The sequence below is a fragment of the Podarcis erhardii genome (assembly GCF_964252035.2).
Source record: "Podarcis erhardii genome assembly, chromosome: 3".
In the NCBI taxonomy this organism is placed as follows: domain Eukaryota; kingdom Metazoa; phylum Chordata; class Lepidosauria; order Squamata; family Lacertidae; genus Podarcis; species Podarcis erhardii.
Window position 1 is genome coordinate 69,652,009 of NC_138507.1, and position 22,468 is coordinate 69,674,476.

Sequence of the window (22,468 nt, forward strand, 5' to 3'; positions counted from 1 at the left end):
ATCCAGCAGACTAACAACTATTTTAGTGTATTTCACTGATTGTGATTGCCCTTTTTAACACCTTAGAACTTCATTGTATGAGACAGAAAAGCAAGCCTGTACTATTACCCATCTGCTTGTCTGGTAGCAACAACCTTTTGTCAGTAAACAGTGGCAACCTCTGTATTCAAAACACATTGAGATCACTGCTTCAGACAAATTCTTATCCATATTTTGATCTTTATTTACATTTATTATACCTGTAACCATCATCCAAGTTAACAACTGTGATCAAACAGCACATTTTACTCTTGCTGCACAAACATATGGCTCACTGTGTTGCATACAATTGACTTTGAGTGACGACCTTCTTTCTCCCTATTCCTTGGAATGGACATTTCCTCCATACACTCTACTTCTCTTATGCTTTTTAAAAATTCAGTCAAAGTTCCTTCACGTGCTGCTCATTTGGATTTCAGAATGTCCTCCCATTCAACAGGCAGTGCTGCATTTTTGGGAATAGATGGAAATATCGATTGCATTTTGTTCCGAAATTCATCCATCTACAAGAGACGAGTAGAGAAATACATTTAACATAACATAACCCACATCAAAGTTAGGGACACACTACAACTTTGGCTTAATCAAATAATTGTTTTTTTCTTTGAAGAAAATGGGAAGCTCTAAAACACATAATAATATTCTCAGAGATATTTCACAACAGTATTATTTAAAACCTTTCTTCTTTAGAAGAAGAAAATCCTAAGCATGCATACTCTGCTCTTGAGATTCTCACCCTGATAAATGTCAATGCAGATGCACTGCTACAGTAGTCCAGTCTTGGGGCTACCAGAGCATGAAGTACAGGAGCCAAGTCATCTCTGTTCAAGAAGAGTGAGTGGTAGCTGGAAATAGGCACTCCTAGCCACCAATGCTACCTTAGCCTCAGTGGTACTGTTGGAATCAGGAGAACACCCAAGCTATGGACCTCTTCCTTTTGGGTGAGCGTAGCCCTATCCAGAACAAGCCATCACACTTGACTTAACATCTTGGCACATATGATTTCTGATGGCAACTTTCTGAAACTAATTTTACCTAGCAGAACTTTTATTTTCTTCACACTGCCTGAAAGCGGGGGATGCAGATTATCCTTGGTGAAAATGCACAAATAGCAACCACTGCACTTCAGACTGTCAGTCTTTTCACCTAAAACAGATACCATCCACTCCTGTCATGGCAAATAATCCATAAAAGTCAGATGATCACAGTCTTTTTCTAATCATAGCTAATGATCCTGCATCAGCAGGAAAAAATAACAAAAAGAGCTCTGAAAGCACCTATCATTTCATGCTGCATTTTAAAATGTTTACCACAGACAAGTTGCCACATGAAAAAACAAGACTGCGCTACTGCAAAGTACTTGGGCATCTGTTAAACTAATCTGAATTGGGAGAGGGGAGAGAAAGAGGCTCGTCTATAGACTATAAAGGAGCTCTCCAAAGAGCAGGAACTCTCTCACAGCCCTACCAGAAGATGCTGGGGACTGAACCAAGAACCTTCTGAAGGCTAAAGAGATGCTCTGCAGCTGAGACATGGCCCTTCCCCTATGAATCAAGTAGGCCTTTCCAAAGCGAATCAAGCTTTAAAAATGGTGCTTACGCACTCTTTTTATTCTCCATGGGAGTTGCCATCTAACCTGGCTTTATAGTTACTTGGTGTATTCCTATGACTTATGCATTCCTCTTTATATTTTTGAGTTTGTTTCTCTAATTGTTTGGTTTAATACAAAGTTGAGCAGGACATAAACATTTTGAATACATAAATACATTAAATTAATAGTCTACATTTTAATTATACATGATGAAAGCTCACAAAGCCAGCTTATTCTTAGCATTTTTAAAGGTTAACATATGTGCAAAGCAAAGAGACTTAGACATTTTGTCACGAAAATTATAAATTATAAGGTCATAGAATTCCTCCCCACAGTATTTTTCTTGGTTCACATCCACCAGCTGTATACATATTAACTACAATTCATTTTTTTTAGAGCACAAATATCCTTTATGACTCATCCTTGCTATGAAAAACAAAATCGTTTCTGCTTTCTGAAGTGATAGAAAATTGATTTATGGCGGACACCCTGAACAAAGGGCTTTTATTTCTCAGATGATATAGCTTGTTAATTGCCATGGATCACTTCAAATTCTGAACACTTCCCTCCTCTCTTTTTCTTTCCTTCCCTCTTTTTTTTCTCTTTTCTAAACAAAAACATTAGCTGGGAGTGGCAAAAAGACAAAGTTATGTTGCCATGGCTGGAAAGTGTTGCAATTGCAGCTTTAATTAAATATAAAGATACACTGCTTATTATCTCTGGCTAAAAATAAATTGCCACAATTCAGCTATTACTGCTGGAAAACTATTACATATTTATGTCAAATCGCTTCTCTGCTGACATAATGTAGCTATTATCATTGTATGGGAACTGAAATTAAAGCTGGAAAAGAGGTTGTCATCATTAGATGTGTTCCTTTAGAATAACTGATTCGTGAGGATACTTGCAATTAGGCAAAAATTATTTGGGGGGGGGCAGGGAGGACAAGACTTCTGCTCCCATCTGCTGACTCAATACACAAGAACTCTTGTGAGGCGGGAGCGCGCGTGCGCACACACACACCTCTGTCTCCTGAATGTTCTCTTTGTGGAACATAATGACTCTGTCTCCATTATTATCAGATGGATATTTCTGGAGAACAAAGGGCTATACCAGACATAGTTTTAACAGGGCAAATTGGTAGTGTGTCACAAGGAAGAGAATCCAGCCTTTCTAAACAGCAGATACAATCTTGATCCTAGCAATACAGCATTTATTCAGAATGCTGACCTCATAAGTCTTTTTAACATCCAGATCAAGGGATGGGGAAGAAGGGCAGGAACACTTGTATTTTTCCTACTTTCTATGCCGGCAAAAACACCAGTGCTGGCATGGAGAGGCTAAAAGAGAATGAACTAAGAGAAATGATCCAAGGTACACTGCCACCTCATACGTTATGCTGTGATGAATGCAACCTTACAAGCAGGTGTACATGCAGCGAATGCCACAGCCAATGCTTAATACAGTTCCTTAATACATGTACTTGGCTGCTACACGTGGCTGGAAACGTATGTTTGCTGTACACACATGCCACGGTTTTTACAAGTTTAGATGCACACAGAGCAACCTGGAGAAATTTCAGTTGAACTGTGCAGCTCCCTCTCCGATTTACTTATAACAACCTTTAGAAACAGCAAAAGGAGACATTCAAATCAGCTAAAGAAAGCATTGAAAGGAAAACAAAAACAATAAACCAATCGTTGAAAATATAATAAAATACAATGTAATACATATGCGGGAATCGATCTCAGAGCTTGATCGATGGAGCCGTGTACTCAGACAGCTTTACGATCCCAATCAGTCATTTGCAGCGTCCGGCACGCTTCCTTCTAGCTGCGCACCAAAGTCTGCTGTCTCTTTGGCCACGGCTGAGCAGAGTAGCATACAGCGGTGTAAAACAGTCTTTTTCTCCCTTGCTCCATGCAAGCATACACAGACAGATCCGTCTATTTACAGCTTTTATTCAAACATTTGTCCATCACTGCTTGCAGCCATGTTAAAGCATGTCCGTCTCTCTCAAGAACACACAGAGAGAACAACAACAGTACAGTCTCCTCCCAGACTCCTCCCAGCTTCCATAGCTGACGTCGGAAAGTGACGCACAGCTCAGAACACTTAACCAGTTAAGTTCTGAACTCCCACACACCCCCTTGCGTTGCTTTCTGACAAAACCTGTGTAACATCTTCAGCAACATCCTGTGAGATCAATCCCTTCCCCAATGCCTTGCGCCCTACCTTGGCGTACCTGTTGGGCATCTGTGGAATCACCTCACAACTCTCAGAATCGCACTGTGCGAAACTTACCCACGTACCTGTGGCCTGGTACCTCTCAGGTGGAATACCCTTGGTTGTGCGACTGGATCGCCTAGGCACAAACTCTGGTGTTTCCTCTGGCTCACTGTCACCAGCAGGTGTGTCCTCTGCATCACGGGATTCTCCCTCTGACTTAAAGCGTCTTCGAATCCTCTCCATTACACTCACAGGAGAACTAGGCTCACTCTTGGGCTGTCCTTTCCTAACAACTTGTGGAGACACCCCACCCTGCTCCTGACCCTGGTCAGTGACCTGGTCGTCATCAGCAGACTCAGCCTCTTCTTCCTCCTCACCAGAACTGTCCTCTGGATCAGAGAGACATTCTGAAAGAACATCACGCTGTGCAGAAATCTTTGGCCTTTCATCCTGCTCAAAGAATTCAGCGTGTTTACTGATCAGCACCTTACTCTGATCACCTGACGGATAAGCAAATCTCCATGCACGAGCGTCTGGCTCATACCCACAGAAGATCATTTTCTGGACTTTGGCTCCATCTGGCCCTTGCAAAGCCTTAGGCACAGGGACAACCGCAGGAGATCCAAACTTGCGCAGAAAATGAACCTGGGGTTTGCGGCCATTTAACAACGAGTACGGTGTGTCACCTACCAGTGAGTTGTAGACACGATTCCAGGTGAACGACACACAACGGATTCCCTCCAGCCAAAACTTTGGAGGTAACCTGGCGTCTTTCAGCATCACCTGTCCAGCCTTAACCAGAGCTTCACTTCTCAGCTCTGCCACCCCCCTCTTACTGGGTGAAGTAACTGTGTGACGTATCCCTCTTCTGTGAAAGAACTGCTGCAAAGCAGAACCAGTGTACCTAGCATTTCTGTCACTAACGATCGCTTGAACCCTGGTGGAGAATCTCTGTTCCACCCCCTCAACCCAGCTCTTGATCAGCTGTGCTGCATCCTCCCTGGATTTGAGGCCGTGGGTCCAGGTGCTCTGCGAAAAATCATCCAAAAAAGTTAGCAGAAACCTGGCCCCTCCCAGACTTGGTTCCTTGACAGGACCGGCCAAATCTATGTGAACCAGCTCAAAAGGTTTAGTGGTTACCCGTTCCACCTTTGGGTAACTGCACCCCCTCACCTTCGCCTGCTTGCATGTGGCGCAACTAATGGCACGTCCACAATCTCTAATTTTACACCCTCTGGTAACCTCAGGAAGTACTTGCAGTTCTTCTAGAGAACTATGATTGGTCTTCTGATGCCATGCACAAGCACATTGAACATGAGTGGGAACTGTAGCACGCTGCGCCTGTGCTCTCTCAACCTTCCCCTCACCCCCAAGAGACGTTTTAAGAATGAAAAGACCATTCTGCCCCTTCTTAACCTTGACAAGTAACCTCCCTTCTCTGGAGATTGTGCAGACATCATTTTCAAAACAAACTTTGAACCCCTTACTTAACAAATAAGGCACAGATAACAAACAATGATCCCCCTCTGGGATAACACAAAACTGCAGCGTCTCCTGCAAAACAGAAAGGAAAACGTTAGTGACAGTTTTAATCTGGGTTCTCTGTCCATTTGCGAACATAACAGTTTGTCCGGCCGGAATTGCCGTGCAATTCCCCATCTTGACTGCAGATGTCTCTGGAACCATGTTGCGGTTAGCTGCTGAGTCGATTACAAAAGCCATTTCCAAGTTTTCCATTCGGCCGTCTTCGAACAATGCCATACTCGCAGAGACTTGATAAGCCTCTTCCTGTTGTTTACCACGACCACCTGGCTCAGTTCCACGCCTGCCTGTCTTCCCAGGCCTGTTGCCATGGAAACCCGACTGGTTCCCATGAGAAGTGTCCTTGCAAACATCCTGCATCGGCTCTGTGCTCCGGTGGGGGCAACTGCCACGCAGATGTTGAACTCCAGTGGAAAAACACTGCCCGGGGCTCCTCCCAGCTGGCCTGGCCTTCCTTCTCCTGGAACGGCGCCTCCCACCAGCCTGGCCCCCTCTGAAGCTGCTCTTCGCTTCAGCACCAGTGGAAAGTTTCTTAAACTTGCCTTTGGAACTCTTCGCCCCCCCGATCTGCCCAACAGTGCTCCTTGAGACTGAAGTACCGGGAACTGGGGCCGCAGCCATCTTGGGGCTCTCCATTTCTTCTCCAGGGCCCTGGCCTCCTGCTGCAGTTTCACACAAACTTCGCAGCACATTCCAGGCAGCCCCTGGTGTCTGTACACCTTCCAAATGGGGCCTCAGTGAAGCATCAACGCATGCTCTGAGCATATTCAGCTCTCTTTGCATTCTCTGCTTGCCATCTCCAGGCACCGCAGATTCACAGCCTGCTTCAGCTGGCTCTGACTGGCTTCCTTCCCAAAGCCCAGTGACCAAGAACCAGCCCCTTATTCTTCTGCTCCAGGTTGCCCAACTTTTTAAAGTGAGCTTTTCCACCGGCATATCTTGGCTCTCTGCCATTTTCTCCCCGTTCTCCCAAGGGGGCCCAAGCTTACTTACGATCAGGTACAGCTTCTCTGCCTCACCCTTCCGTGGAGAAACGACAGCAGCTGCGTCTCAGCTTCCAGCTCCAGCCAGCTTTCTGTATCAGAAGCTCTCACTGTCTCTTGGAAGCAGGCAAAAACTCCCTCTGCTTCCCGGCATTAGGCTAGACTCAAGGAATGCAGCTTCCAACCTCCAGCTAGCTTCCGTGCCGACTTCAAAGCGTTCCTGGAGCTCACACCGACTGTTTTACGAGCGTTTACTGACCTTCCATAACCTATGCGGGAATCGATCTCAGAGCTTGATCGATGGAGCCGTGTACTCAGACAGCTTTACGATCCCAATCAGTCATTTGCAGCGTCCGGCACGCTTCCTTCTAGCTGCGCACCAAAGTCTGCTGTCTCTTTGGCCACGGCTGAGCAGAGTAGCATACAGCGGTGTAAAACAGTCTTTTTCTCCCTTGCTCCATGCAAGCATACACAGACAGATCCGTCTATTTACAGCTTTTATTCAAACATTTGTCCATCACTGCTTGCAGCCATGTTAAAGCATGTCCGTCTCTCTCAAGAACACACAGAGAGAACAACAACAGTACAGTCTCCTCCCAGACTCCTCCCAGCTTCCATAGCTGACGTCGGAAAGTGACGCACAGTCACTGTGACACTGTGACACACAGTCACAGTTAAGTTCTGAACTCCCACAATACAGCCTGGCGTGCTCTAGTCCATGGGGTCACGAAGAGTCGGTCACGACTAAACGACAACAACAATACAGCAGTACTTAAAAAACCCAAACCAATAGGTTTTTATCATAATCTAAAGCAGGGTGGGGTACTGAAAGGCACTGAGTAGACCAGCAGAATTAACTCTCCCAGTATACTTCCTCATGTGAATCATCAGCTGCAGTGACAAAGGCTGCTTCAGTCCCAAAAGTGGGGTGGAAGCCATAATGAAAGAAATCAGTATGTTCTGATTTTGAGCAAGTTATACAAATTCCTGGGTGAAATTGGTTATTATAACATTGACAGGATATCAGAAGAACAGTGGGATCCAGATATGGTCTCTGCCAACAACAGATGAACTATTGCCATTTTAAAGCAGGTAAGCCTAGTAGCCTTAATCAGCCAGGATGGGCCTAGGACTGTACTGGATGAATCCCAAGCTGGAATTAAGATTGCCAGAAGAAATATTAACAACCTCAGATACGCAGATGACACAACCTTGATGGCAGAAAGTGAAGAGGAATTAAATAACCTTTTAATGAGGGTGAAAGAAGAGAGTGCAAAATATGGTCTGAACATCATGGCCACTGGACCCATCACCTCATAGCAAATAGAAGGGGAAGAAATGGAGGCAGTGAGAGATTTTACTTTCTTGGGTTTCATGTCCACTGCAGATGGTGACAGCAGTCACGAAATTAAAAGACGCCTGCGTTTTGGGAGAAAAGCAATGACAAACCTAGACAGCATCTTAAAAAGCAGAGACATCACCTTGCCAACAAAGGTCCGTTTAGTTAAAGCCATGGTTTTCTCAGTAGTGATGTATGGAAGTGAGAGCTGGACCATAAAGAAGGCTGGTCGCCGAAGTATTGATGCTTCTGAATTATGGTGCTGGAGGAGACTCTTGAGAGTCCCATGGACTGCAAGAAGATCAAACCTATCCATTCTTAAGGAAATCAGCCCTGACTGTTTCATGATGGGCGTAAAGCTGAATAAACATTTGATTGTTTGATTGATAGCCCTGAGTGCTCACTGGAAGGACAGATTGTGAAGCTGAGGCTCCAATACTTTGGCCACCTCATGAGAAGAGAAGACTCCCTGAAAAAGACCCTGAGGTTGGGAAAGGAGAAGGGGACGACAGAGGACGAGATGGTTGGACTGTGTTTTCGAAGCTACCAACATGAGTTTGACCAAACTGCGGGAGGCAGTGGAAGACAGGAGTGCCTGCCATGCTCTGGTCCATGGGGTCACGAAGAGTCGGACACAACTAAACAACAACTTGATACAGGAAATACCATTCCCCACTGCTTTGCTGCTCTGAAATTTCCTCCTCCCAAAGCAGGTTTTCTTTTTTAAAATTACACATAATATATTGTATTTTTCGCTCTATAGGACGCACTTTTTCCCTCCAAAAATTAAGGGGAAATGTGTGTGCATCCTATGGGGCGAATGCAGGCTCCTTGGCTTCAGCGATAGTAACGAGAAGCCTCTGAAGCGCAGAGGGAGCGCTCCCTCCGCACTCCGGAGGCTTCGCGTTGCTTTCGCTGAAGCCTGGAGAGTCTTGCTCTCCCAGCTTCAGCAAAAGGAACCCGAAGCCTGTGGAGCGCAGCGGGAACTCGCGCTGCGCTCCGAAGGCTTCAGGGATAGCCGCCTGAAGCCTTCAGAGTGTAGCGTGAGTTCCCGCTGCGCTCCACAGGCTTCAGGTTCCTTTTGCTAAAGCCGGCAGAGCAAGACTCTCCTGGCTTCAGCAGAGAGGGAGAGCTGCACAGCGCCCCTTCAGCCAAGCGGGAGGAGAAATGGAAGGGGCTCCGTTTCTCCTGCCGCTTCGCTGAAGGGGCGCTGAGCAGAGAGGGGGAGAATTTTTTTTTCTTGTTCTCCCCCTCTAAAACAAGGTGTGTCCTATAGAGCGAAAAATACGGTACATTAATTTGTAGTCAGTTTCCTTAATCTGTTTATGGATGTTAGAAGTGCAAGAGCATTCCCATTAACTTAATACTTTTAAAAGGGAAGTCAGCAAGGAAAAATAATCTATCAAGGGTTAACACTACTAACAGAAAAAGAACAGCTAAGATTGTAGTGAGAAATGGCCTTTTAAGAACTTTTAAAGCTTGGCCATTTTCTCTCCTGCCACCAGATGTAGCTGTGCAGCAACAAAGGACTTCCCAGGAAGTCTTCTCCAATTGCATCTTTAGAGGGCACTCTCCTGGGATGTGTTCCTACATCATTATTTTTAATCCTCATTAATCTCTGTTTTACTGTGTCACCTTCTAAAGATTTCCCTTGCTAAAATCAGGATTGCATGTATTAAAGGGTACTTAATGGCAACACACTATTGCTTGGTGTTATTAATAATGACCCTGCAGACCCAAAGCTGTGCAAGACAACCATAGCCCCTATTTTAGTTAATGTGCTAGCATGAATCTATCCTCCTTTGCCTCTTCAGTTCAGGCACTGCAAGCTGCTATTGCTACAGCAGTGCATAGATAACTTGAGAGTTATACCCAGACAACATGACTTACAAATGTTCAATGTGTTGTTTCACATAACCCTTCCCTCAAGAGACTTTGTAAGTTCCCAATAAGACTCCTTGCAAGATGTACTTACAGATGAATATGTCATCAGATTTATCTGGAGATAAGTGTATGCAGTCTCTCTGTTAATGATATTTTCATGGATCATTTTTCAGCTGAGTATTTCATTTACTGTACAGAATTATATGACACTTAAAACAAAAATGCCAAAGTAGTTATCAAAAATACCTAAACTAATAGTTCCTAAGCTTCTCAAAAGCAGAGCGGCTTCTGGGATTTCTTGTGTCTGTTACCACACTTACTGTCCCAACAGATGGCCAAAATTGAAAGCTGACTACTGAAGTCTGGCTTCTTTGGGATCCATGAACCATGATTCACAAAATACAGGAAACTATGGATTGACTGCGGCTTCTTGGTTTGCTTCCTCACTTGTGTCAAGGGAAGAATGAAATACTGGTATACAAAGCATATGCATATCCTTATTAAGTCATGATTTGATCATGAGAACATGGCTGCAGTAACACTAAGGATGTAACAACACTATCAACCAGTGCTTAGGCCAGAGAAGCTAGTGCACCTGCCTGTTCGACAAAAAGTATGCATTTATTTATTTACTTACATCCTACTTTATAGCTTTGAAAGCAGCTTATGAAAGATTATCAATCTTGAATCCACATTTGACTTGAGTGCAGAAATATGACATGCATATGGAACAAGGATTATTCCAGCATTTCCTGCTCTTGTCCTTTCCTAGCAGCACACTAGGCATGGGAATGGGGCTGAGCAGCTGGAACGGCTATTTGGTTCCGAGTGCAAATCTCACCTCTTTCCTCTTCTCCATTGATCCCATAGAGTTCACTATACCAGTGTTTCCCAACCGGTGTTCCGCGGCACACTAGTGTGCCGCGAGACGTTGCCGGGTGTGCCGTGGGTGGGAGGCGGGCGAGTCGGGCTGCTTTAGCCCCGTGCGTGCTCTCCCAGCTGGAGAGGTGACGCACGCCTATGGAGGCTCCTGCCATAGGCGCGCGTCACCTCTCCAGCCGGGAGAGGGTCGCGGGGGGCTGCTTTAGCCCCGTGCGTGCTCTCCCGGCTGGAGAGGTGACGCGCGCCTATGGAGGCTCCTGCCATAGGCGCGCGTCACCTCTCCAGCCGGGAGAGCACGCACGGGGCTAAAGCAGCCCCCCGCGACCCTCTCCCCGCTGGAGAGGTGACGCGCGCCTATGGCAGGAGCCTCCATAGGCGCGCGTCACCTCTCCAGCTGGGAGAGCACGCGCGGGACTAAAGCAGCCCCCCGCGACCCTCTCCCGGCTGGAGAGGTGACGCGCGCCTATGGCAGGAGCCTCCATAGGCGCGCGTCACCTCTCCAGCTGGGAGAGCACGCACGGGGCTAAAGCAGCCCCCCGCGACCCTCTCCCCGCTGGAGAGGTGACGTGCGCCTATGGCAGGAGCCTCCATAGGCGCGCGTCACCTCTCCAGCTGGGAGAGCACGCACGGGGCTAAAACGCAACCGTCTCCCGGCTGGAGACGCGGGGCTGGGGCGGGGGAAGCCCGAGCTTCCCCCTCCCCCAGAACGGGACCCAGAGCTCTGGGAGCTTGCGGGGCTGGGGGAGGAGGAAGCCCTCCGCCAGCCTCCAAACCATGTTGGGAGTCAGCGGGTGGGCGCGCTACGCCTCTCCCGCTGTCTCCCGAGTTTGCGGGGCTGGCGACGGGGAGGAGCAGGCTTCTCCCCCCGCCAGCCTTCTAACCAAGTCGGGGGACAGCGGGATGGCGGCGTTCCTTCGGAGGACGCCCGTGCTCCGCGCTGGTGTTGGCCAGCCTTGCGCACCCGGGGGATCTCCCCCCAGGAGCGCAAGGCTTGCAGGCGGCGCAGAGCACGGGGCGCCCTTCAGAGGACGCCCCGTGCTCCGCGCTGTGTTGGCAAGCCTTGCGCACCCGGGGGGGCGCGTGGGGCGCCCTGAAACAGAGGGTTCCCCATGCTGCGGACTGTAGCCTGCCGCCCGATGCGCGGGGCGCCCTGAAGCAGAGCGCCCCTCGCGCCAGGCAGACATGGGCCAGCCCCACAAGCTCGGGGGACAGTGGGGAGGCGCAGCACCGCCATCCCACTGTTCCCCGACCTGGTTTTTGGGGGGGAAATAAAGGGAAAAAAATTTCCTTTATTTCCCCCCCCCCCCAAAAAAAGTAGGTGCGTCCTATGGGACGGAGCGTCCTAAAAATACGGTACTTACTATTTCATAATAAAGTAATTATAAAATACCGGTACTTTCTTTGTGTTTATTTGATGCCTATTAAAGAGAGTTACTTTATATATAGTCAATATAGGCACAGAGTTAATTTTTTAAACATTTTCTAATGGTGGTGTGCCTCGAGATTTTTTTCATGAAACAAGTGTGCCTTTGCCCAAAAAAGGTTGGGAAACACTGCACTATACAAAACACAAATGGTGGTGTCTTTGTCACAGCCAATTTCTGTTAAATAAATCAGAATGTGTCTGACTCTAGCAAATCTCTTCAAGCATATCTTTTTCTCTTACTTTTCATATCTGGTTTTTTTTAAATCGTAGTAACGTATTTTTTCACCATGGTAATTGAAGTAATACAAAGGTATTAAATTTTCAGTAAGAACTCAAAGTAACTTCTGCTTGTAAGACCACCTGCTTATTATCTATTAATATCTTTTGGTGAATCTTCTGTTTGTAACAAGATAGGGCAACAAGACAGTGTCTGTGTTCAGATGATCATATCTCGATTTAATAAGCAGAGTTGTGAACGAGATTTGCACCCACAACACACAGCAATTTCACTTCTTCATGTGAGCCACTTGATGAGTTATATTTAACTGAAGACTTCCGCAATTGCTGTCTCATGCCTAGGGAGGAGCCGAGAGAATTATTCATATCTTCTTTATGTGGCCAGTGACTATCTGGATCACTGAAGAATTCAGCCTGAAAAGGAGTAGGAGAGGCCTGATTCCTTGAACAACTCCCTAACCTCCTTGCTTCTACCAGGACATCCATCAAGTTTTATTCCTAAAACGAAAATGAAAACTCTACTTCCAATCCATGAACCTTAGTTGTAGGACAGGCTTGTCCAACCTGTCTATTGCAATCTACTGGTCTATTGTGGGCTGCCCCTGGCGGATCCTTGTCGATCGCGTAATCTACATAGATTGACGCAAACAAAAAAAGCTCAACAACTCTGGTCTCTCCCCCTATCCAATGGATAGATCACTGCCCGTTTATTTATAGTGGGAGTAGATCGCAGTCTCTTGGAAGTTGGACACCCTTGCTGTAGGAGATTCAGGGTTGATTAATAAGAACACCTGTAGGTCTTCCAATTATTTTTCTTTTTTGTCATCATGGATGGAAAACTGTGATACTGACAGGCCAGCATCAGTATCAGGCCAGCTCCTGATTTAGTACCCAATAGCTTATATATTATGCCCAGGGGAGGGGAGGAGGAGAGATATTAAGAAAGAAAAAATCACCACCCATTGGGGAGAGCCCAAGCATTTTGTGTCAATTGTATTTTCAGGTCCTATCCTGCATTATGAAACATAAAATACAGTAATATTTACAAAACAAAGTCTCAAGAGTATGCAGCTCTTACGTTGCATGTTCACCCCTTGCTCTCCTTGTCTCTTTAGTTTTCCCTTTTCTCCATTTATTATCTTTGCCTTTCTGTTCCCTCCATTTTGTTCTGTCTGATCTTTAACAAAAAGTAGATTGTAAGATTCTAGGAACAAGAGACTGGCTTTTTCTTTTCTTTTCTTTTTTAAAAAAGTATGTTATTATAAAGCACCAGGCTCACACATGATGCAATATAAACAAGCATAAGAAAGTGTATAAGCTTTCAGGAATTTCAAAAGCATAATGATTCATAAAGTAATGCTACTTACACTGTGAACTCCCAAAGCCTTCCAGATGGCAAAACTGATCAGTCCAACTCCACACCAGGCATAAAGTGAACCCCATCCTAAGGCACGTAAGGCAATGGACGAACCACTCTCTGGTAAAGCAGCTGTGGCAACTACACCCTAGAAGAAGGTTTTTTGTTTTAATGAACAGAAATATATCATAGTGAGCCAACAAAGAAGCATTTTCAGTAAGGTAGGGCAAGCTGCCTTCTGAGAATGTTTTCTTATCACATATGTATATCACTCCTGGTTTTCCAAACATTCAAGTGATTAACAAAAGAATGGTTACTGCAGAGAAACTTAAAACACTAATTTGGTCTTGCTTTATCCAGGGATACTTATGTTCAAAAATGTCTGAATGTTTGCATACAGATTAAGACAGGTAATAATAATAATAATAATAATAATAATAATAATAATAATATTTTATTTATACCCCGCCCTCGCCGGCCAGAACTGGGCTCAGGGCAGCTAACACCAATAAAATTACAATAAAACATAACAGGAAAGGGGGGGGAGAGAAAAAATAGTTAATTTAAATATAGGTTAAAATACAATTTAAAATGCAGCCTCATTTTAGTAGTAGCCCATAAATCAGAACCATAAGGGGAGGGAAACATAAGGGTCAGACTGAGTCCAAACCAAATGCCAGGCGGAACAGCTCTGTCTTGCAGGCCTTGTAGAAAGATGTCAAGTCCCACAGGGCCCTGGTCTCTTGTGATAAAGCGTTCCACCAAGTCGGGGCCAGTACTGAAAAGACCCTGGCCCTAGGTGAGACCAATCTAACCACCTTGCGGCTCAGGACCTCCAAAGTGTTGTTATTTGTGGACCTTAAGGTCCTCTGCAGGGCATACCAGGAGAGGTCGTCCCGTAGGTAGGCAGGTTTAAACCGTCCGTTTTCTTTTAAGGAGCTCTGGCAAATTGCAGTTCCATTAAGAGTGAAAGGGATTTCTAAAAGATAATTCAGATGATTTTCATAAGGCTACAATACCCAGAATTTTTTGGCTAGTAGTCACAACAGAGCACTTGAACCAGTACAAAACTACTCTACATTTGTATTTGTAACAAGACATATGGGCCACCATTCACAAAGGTATAATCTATGAATGTTTTCGTACTTTCAATTTCTATTTTCAGTAGCTAATCTTCACTTGAACTTTGTGCAACTTTTTAAACAGTCCCAACTTCAAAAAGATAGTCCAGAGGTTCAGCCAAGGAGTGTGACTGAGGTAATACAAACCACCTCACTGGAGTGCTATGCAAGTACTGTATTATGCCCACATTACATTAAACTCCTGCAGGATCTTATTATTTATGAAACATCTCATGAGTCTTTGTATCAGTTGTTAAAGAAACCCACAGCTGGTTTTTGTGTGAAATTTGCTATGTAAAAGAATCCAAACAGAATGTATAAAATAAAGATTCTTTCTACTTTGTATTATGAAAGGATTCAACAGTTTTGAAATGAAAATACATTCAGGGTATTTTTGTAAATGTTGAGCAGAAAAGCCTTGAAAGAGCACTAATGGAAGACTATGAATCTGGGTTTATTGGTTCAAAAGCATTTGTACATGAGGTAAATCCCTCAAGGGTATAAAATATTCAGCTACACTGTGTTGTTTACAGACAATTTTTGTCATATGATGTGTGCAAAAGCTATTTATACCTTCAAGACAAGTGATGAACTAATTGCTAGAAACTTCACTAAAGATGAAAAGATCTCATTGATAAAAAGGGGAAATGCTACTATTTTAAGAGAAGGGATGTTGGTCACATGTTTATTAACTGCTGTTTTTACATTATAGAGTTTCTTTTATTAATTTAGGGCGCTTCTCTGTATTTGAATAACAACAAAATCCTAACAGAATATGTGCTGTGGAAAACAGAACTCCAAGCATCTTGGAAACATTTCACATTTTCAGGGCTTTGTTTTGGTCAGAGGTGACAGACCATGGGAAGGAGTAAGTTGGAGAAGAAACAGCTAACTTTATTAACTATATTGATGCTGTTAATCTAAACTACCAATTCTGCAATAACTTTAAGAGAAGTGCTGTTTAGAAATCTGCTCAACTACTGCCTAGGGCATAATGATCCTGTAGTTATAGGGTAATGTTTAACATTAGTCATACTCAGAATGGACCAACTGAAATCAATGGACTTGTAAACATGCATCATATTGGGCTATAAATGCTCAGAACATTGTACAATCAAGTTACTCAGCAAAGCAGGTTTCAAGGAGATGAAAAATAAATGTCCGCAGTGTTTGATTGGTTGAGTCATAGTAAGTTGAGACTGATGGCATGGCAGACTTACGATTTCTATGCTGGCAAGCCAGAGAACCAGTTTTAACATTGATTATAAAGGGGGATACATGAACAGAGATAGCACTTAAATGCCTTTGCTGACTAGAAAACAGCAGTTATTGTAAAGTGCAATAAACAGAGAGCATCTGGAGTCAGTACTGTGCAGCCTCTGCTGCAGCTGTTTTAAATTAAAAACTAAAATCTAAATTTAAAAAACCACATTGGTTTTAACCTACCACAGGCCTAACTGTATTCTGCAGTTATGGCCATGCTATCTTCTTTAAACAATGACTCTATTTTCCAAATAATTGGTCCTTAAAAGGAACCTGGCAATAACACCATTACAAGGCTACATTTTTATCACAATTGCAAAGACACTTAAAATAATCAAACCTTATTGAACCAGTTTGGGTTTTTCTTTTTAGCCATGGCAAGTGTTGTACCAAAACCTGCTAGAATTCCTGCAGTAGCAACTGTAGTAAGAAAGATTCCACCTGCCAACAAAATGAAAACAAGAGTAAAACAACCAGACCTAGGTCACATTTGCCTAGATAAAAGCAAATAAATGAAATACTTCAAAAACCATTTGAACTTAAGGACTATCAATGCTTCTCAGAGGAAGGGAACAGCCATTAAGCTGCCTGGTAAACTACCAAAATAAGATGGGTATCACAGTGGCATCTTAAATTTCTGAATTCTGGAAGTAGTATTAGGTGACTGTCCAAAGTTTGCCCATGGTACAAATTATAAGGATAGAGATACAGTGGTGCCTCGCAAGACGAAAAGAATCCGTTCCGCGATTCTCTTCGTCTAGCGGTTTTTTCGTCTTGCGAAGCAAGCCCATTGACGGATTAGCGGATTAGCGGCTTATTGGCTTAGCGGATCAGCTGATAAGTGGCTTAGTGGCTTAGAAAAAGGGAGGGGGAAGGGAAAAAAAACCTGCAGGAACTCGCAAGACATTTTCATCTTGTGAAGCAAGCCCATAGGGAAATTCGTTTTGCGAAGCGCCTCCAAAACGGAAAACCCTTTCGTTTAGCGGGTTTTCCGTCTTGCGAGGCGTTCGTCTTGCGGGGCACCACTGTATACAGTTGGGAAGAGCCTGGTCCTCTACATCTCACAGTTGTCAAGACAACCTGGCACATTCAAAAGTGCCTCTGGTGCAGATGCTCCACACCACCAGCTCCCTTCTCTGAGAGGACATAATGCAGCATTTTACAGCATTACCGTAATTACTTCAAGCTGTCACTTGAACATGTGTTGGTATTTGAAGAGGATATGCCACATACAGCAGATGAGTCTCCAGCTCTGGACTTCTTAAGTCTAAGAGATCCAATCTTCCAAATCCTATAGGGTCCATCACAATAGCTCTAATTTACAGAACCAGATGTTTTGAGTACATCCAATTCCCCACAGTGGACCCAGGTAGTTTATGCTGATATCTCACTAGTTCATACAGCGGGTAGGACCATTCCAGGTCCAGCACAGTTAGCAGGGCAGACATCCCACTTTGAACACTGAGTTGTGAGGGAATACATAACAAAAGCTTGCACACTATTTTTGGTTGGTCCTAACAAAGCTATTGTTCAACTGTGCAGTTTGCAGGCTTTTCGTGTGCCACCTGTCCATGAAAGAAGCTGTCATGTGTGTGTATGTCCATTGACCAAAATTCCTTCATGGAAATCACTTCCAGAAAGAAAATAATGGGCAACTTTGGTGTAGATTAACATATTCAGCCCTTGCACATAAACACACTGTGTAGTATGTACACTTAGGGTACAGGCACTAGATAATCCCATGTGTACACATAGCACACATATGCACAATTTTGATAAATTATACACAGACTCCTCGCTGTTACTTAACAAAGAAGTGTAATTGGTATAGTAATTATTTTAGTTCAAGTATTTATATACCGCTTTTCATCCTAAAAGACGACGGTTCGCATCTCTTACATTTTAGTAGCTCACTGTTACAACTGTGGCAACTTAAATGCTCTGGCCCCCCAAGTTTCATCCAGGAACGTGAACTTTTATACTGTACCTCCAAAATACCCCATGCAATTCGTGTTTGGGCAGCACAAGTCTGCCTACTACTATTCTCCTCATTGAACCAGACCCTCTCGGATTTTAACCTGGATGCGGTTCAGCCTGGGTTTTAATTTATAGGTTTACTTCCAGGAATATGGGGAAGCGAGCATGCATAAAGTGCCTTTACCTCACCACTAACTGAGCAACCACAACCGGTACCAGGCCACAAGCACAGACATACACACGGGTTTCAAGCGCCGGAGAGAGAGCGCGCGTGGCCCGGGCTCCGGACCCAGCTCCCTCCCTCCCGCCTGTTCCGAAACCGAGCGCGCAGGGCGGACGGCGGGACCGTGGACCTTTTATTAAGAAGAGGCGGCGCTGCGACTCCTCCGTCTGTGCCGCGGCGGGCTGAGGCGGCCCCGCCAGGCCCACGGTGCTCCCCTGGGCCGCATCCCGGCCGGCCTCCTCGAGGCCAGCCTGCCCCATCCTTCCACTCGGGCCCGGCTGAGGGACCCTCTCCCGCTTCGCCGCCACCCGGATGGAGATGCAGCTGGAGGCGGACTCGCTCCCTGTGCTGCCGGGATCGGTGGCGGAAGCTAAAGCAAGGCCGGCCCACCAGCCGGGCGGGTGTCTCCTCGCCGGGCGTCTTTTCGGGGACCGGGGCTTACTAGCTCGCTCAGCCCCGGAACCAGTTTCCAGCTGCAGGTTTGCTCGGGAATAAACGCCGTTGGATTCAGCGAGCTTTGCCTCCGAGCAAGCGCGCTGCACGGAAGCAGCTCTACCTCCATCTGGAGGAAGTTTCGTTGGACGCTGCGGAAGTTACTCCCGAGTAAGCGCGCATTGGCTCTGCCTCGGGTCTGAACTTGCCTCGCTCAAAGCTACGGCCTGTGCAAGCAGTAGCCCTTCTTTTCCCGAATACTGTGCTGTATTCTCCTGGCCTCCCTCTTGCACTATTGTTAATCGATAATAGTTCCTTTTTTTGCTTTGATAAAAGTTGAGGCGGGTTGTTTTGGGTTTCGTGATGCTTTCCTTCAGAAGTGCCACAGCCAAATCTTCCTAACGAGGAGGAGCTGGAAACTGTGGTAGTGCAAGGAAAAGAATAGGTATATAGAAAGGAGAATTCTTGGAGGTCAAGATCCAGGTTTGGGGCAAGTATTCTTTGGTACTCGTTCCAAGGTATTGTGTGAAAATCAGATGGTGCCTCCTGGGGTTGACATTGCTTCTGGCCACCGCTGTTACAGCCAGGTAGGCCCACCAAAGGCTATTAAATGGCACTTTCTTGAGGACCCTTCAGACTTCGAGCTGGCCCCTGACTCTTCTGAACTGATTTTTTTTATTGTAACAGTGTGATTTTCACAAGAGCTGTTTAGCAAGATTTGTCAAATTTAAAACTCCTTTGTAGCTGTGCGGTTTTAATATTTGAAAGTACCGTATATTTCCTTACTAGAAGATTTATATTGCATCTTTTAGAACAAGGAAGCATAAATAAATTATATATAGAAGCAACAGTTTTAAAACATAAGTCATAAAAAACAGAACAAAAGACCCATGGCAGGTAATAATAAAATGCTGATCAAAATAAACATGAGAGTATTTTTAAATGACTAAAATTGGACCGTGCATACTTTCTGGGGATTCATATTTTATAAGCATAGTGCCGCTATCTTTGGTACCTGCTAGCCAAACCTCTCCTATTGATGGGCCAGAGAGCAGAGCCTCCAAGGCCAATCACAAATCTTGGGCAAGCTAATAAAGGAGCAGGATGAATTTTGGGTAACATGGTTCCAAACAACTTAGGGCTTTAAAGACCAAGATCAGGACCCAGCCAATGTAAATGGTACAGAATAGGTATCATACATTCTGATCATTTAGCTCCTACAAGCATTCTTGCTGAACAACTTTTAAAGGCAGCCCCACTTAGAGCTCATTACAGTAATCTAGTTAGTATATAAACAGAGTATGTGCCTTTAACTAGGGCAGAACAAATTAGCCTGCCTCTTTACAGGAATAGCCTAAGCAAACATTTCCCCCAAGAGTTACATTCCCTTGGAGAAAAGTGGCTGGGGCTTTGCATACCAACAGTGGTTGGGTCCAACAAGCAACAGTAGATGGGGCCAAAACATACACATATACATGACATACATACCTGATTTTCTGTCTCTGACTTTCATACATACACATACTCACCCAGAATACACACCATATTCTCTCATACATACTCTTTAGATATGATAATCAGTATATGAATTGTTTAAATAAATAGAATAGCTTCTATGCTGTACCCTGACAAACTGTCCCTTTCTCCTGTCTAATTCCACTCCCTTCATGACTACAACAAGCTAGCCACCAGAAAAAGTTTTTTCCCCTCTGTGGACAATTATACCAGGCTGCAGAGCTCACTACCCCTGCTTCTCCAGCCTGATCTGCTTCAATACTGACTGGAATCAGACTAAAGCCTCTTCTTTTGTCAGTACAGAAGCTGAGTTCTTCTTCAATGGCACACTTGCAGAGTGCTGAGACCAGGTTCAGAGGCCAGGCCAGTGAGATACAACCTCTTGAGGTTTTCTCACCATGCTCCTCAATAGCGACAAACCAACCTCTCGAGCTTCACATCTGCGCACCAAGTCTGGATAGGAATTAAAGACAGGCATATGTTATCCATGGCTTTACTTCATTGTAGAAGGCTTTCCCCTGGAAATTTTCCTGAATCAACAACTTTCAGAAGAGTTGTAAGAGTTATTTCCCTGTGCTGGCTTTTCACAGTTGGGGTTAAGCTTCCAAACTGTGATCAAAAGGAGCCCCACGTAAAGCATATTATTCAGTCTAGACTCAAAAGGAAGAATTTAGTACTTAAGTTTTATATACCTAATCTTAATTGGACATTTTATGTATACATCTCTAACTTATTGTTATTCAGCAGAAGCCTTTGGGGTGTGAAGCAGCCTATAAATTATTGAATTAAAATGTATAAGTAAATAAATTATGCAGTATTCCTTTTCATCAGCCTTCTCTTTTCTTATGCAGAAGCCACCGTGTAAACTTGCCTTTTTTTCAGTGAGCCTATCTTTCGCTTCCCAGAACCTTTCCTGTTTTCCTGGCCTAAAGATTCTAGTAAACGTTTCACTCTGGCATTGATCACTGATTTTATAGCATCATAAATAACACAATGCTTCACTCAATTAAATGACAAGGCCCCTACACTAATGTGTTGATGACAGATGAGTTCATCCTGTAGCTTTTACATATACATGAAGACCTTACTCATCTTCTCTTGTGGCTGGTGATAATAATAATGATGATGATGATGATGTACAAAAGCACAGATAAATCAGGTGATACCCAACATCAGAGTAGACCCATTGAATGGAACACATGAAGCTACCATACTGAGGCAAACCAGTTGGTGCAGTTCTCCAAGGTTTCAGGCAGGAGTTTATCCCAGTCCTACCTGAAAATGTCACAGATGGAACCTGGAACATTCTGCATGCAAGGCAGATGCTCTCCCACTGAGCTACAACCTTCCACACTTAATTTCATTGATTTTAATGGATCTACTCTTGAGTACGTCTGGTGGCTGATAATCACCCGTTTATAGTTAAGGGAGACATTATATATCAGTTTGCCTAAATGAAGACATTTGTGTGTTTATTACTTCTCCACCCCACACTTCCATGATGCCTCCAAGCATATCACAGAAATACTACGGTCAAGCACTTCACAACGCATCAAACTGTTTAGCTACAATCACATGCCACACAGGGCTGCTTCTGACATAGTATGTTATTGTAAGTGCATCACCAATTGCTATATTAGCAAGCGCCTCTGATAAAGTGACTGATCCTTCCCAAAGCAGAACTCTGATGGCATTGGAAGGCAAATAAATAAATAAACAATTGGTGTGGGTGTCATTATTACAGGCGGCGACCATTTTGTGAGGGGGTTCCGTTCTTGGTCCCCACGCACATTGGCAGAGCACGCATAAGCCCTTTCTGCCCCTATTCTGCCCTCTTCTGGGTCCAAAAGAACCCGTACGTTGGTGGTCGCACATTAATTGGATGCCTATAATATGGTCACCACCTGTAGAACCCAGCACCAGACCCATGCATTGCTTGTCTGAGGCCCAGGGCAAGGGTTCCCAGTCAACTGAGAGCCATGGGGAATTCTTGGCATGACAGTGTAAGATCAGCAGGTCCCTGTGGGGGCCCCGGCCAGCTTAGCCCTCCAAGGTCTGGAGCAAGTGTACCCAACTTCACACACCCCCATTCAGCATGGGCCTGCTTGTAACTGTGTTACCAGAGTAGACATGGGTAAAGAACCAGCAACATAGTGTGACACAGGGGACTATATCCTGTGTTCATATCTCTGTTGTATGGTCACTTTTTGCTGATAAGTAGATGGTTTGAGGGGGGCTGGCTGTAAGCAAGTACAGGCCTACCACCCAAGACCTGTGAGAGAGAAGTGTAATTCTACAGCATAGGCTGTGTGTAGATCACTGATGACAAATTTGGCTTCAGCTGGAAACTTGGAAGTGACAACAAGTGGTGTGCTATGGTTTTCTCTACTAGGTCTGCCCTGTAGTACATTGTTCTTGAGTACTGCTG

At 44.8% G+C, this 22,468-nt stretch overlaps 1 protein-coding gene across 1 annotated transcript; it reads right to left on the reverse strand.

Moving 5' to 3' along the window:
• Positions 1 to 199: 199 nt before the first annotated feature.
• Positions 200 to 18,643, reverse strand: TMEM242 (transmembrane protein 242). The gene is made up of 6 exons (XM_081856283.1): positions 18,224 to 18,643; positions 16,234 to 16,334; positions 13,520 to 13,657; positions 12,046 to 12,090; positions 10,449 to 10,481; positions 200 to 542 (listed from the first exon to the last, which is right to left on the reverse strand). The coding sequence occupies exons 1-6, from the start codon at positions 18,351 to 18,353 to the stop codon at positions 444 to 446; spliced, it is 546 nt and encodes a 181-aa protein (XP_081712409.1). The 5' UTR covers positions 18,354 to 18,643; the 3' UTR covers positions 200 to 443.
• Positions 18,644 to 22,468: the final 3,825 nt, after the last annotated feature.

What these genes read in the sequence shown, in the direction of transcription:
- TMEM242 (XM_081856283.1), bottom strand. Translation starts at nt 18,353, where the DNA reads ATGGGGCAGGCTGGCCTCGAGGAGGCCGGCCGGGATGCGGCCCAGGGG. An exon ending in ACCCAAACTGGTTCAATAAG is followed by an intron (nt 13,658 to 16,233) that starts GTTTGATTATTT and finishes ACCTTCTTCTAG; the next exon opens with GGTGTAGTTGCCACAGCTGC. An exon ending in CAATGGAGAAGAGGAAAGAG is followed by an intron (nt 543 to 10,448) that starts GTGAGATTTGCA and finishes CGTCTCTTGTAG; the next exon opens with ATGGATGAATTTCGGAACAA.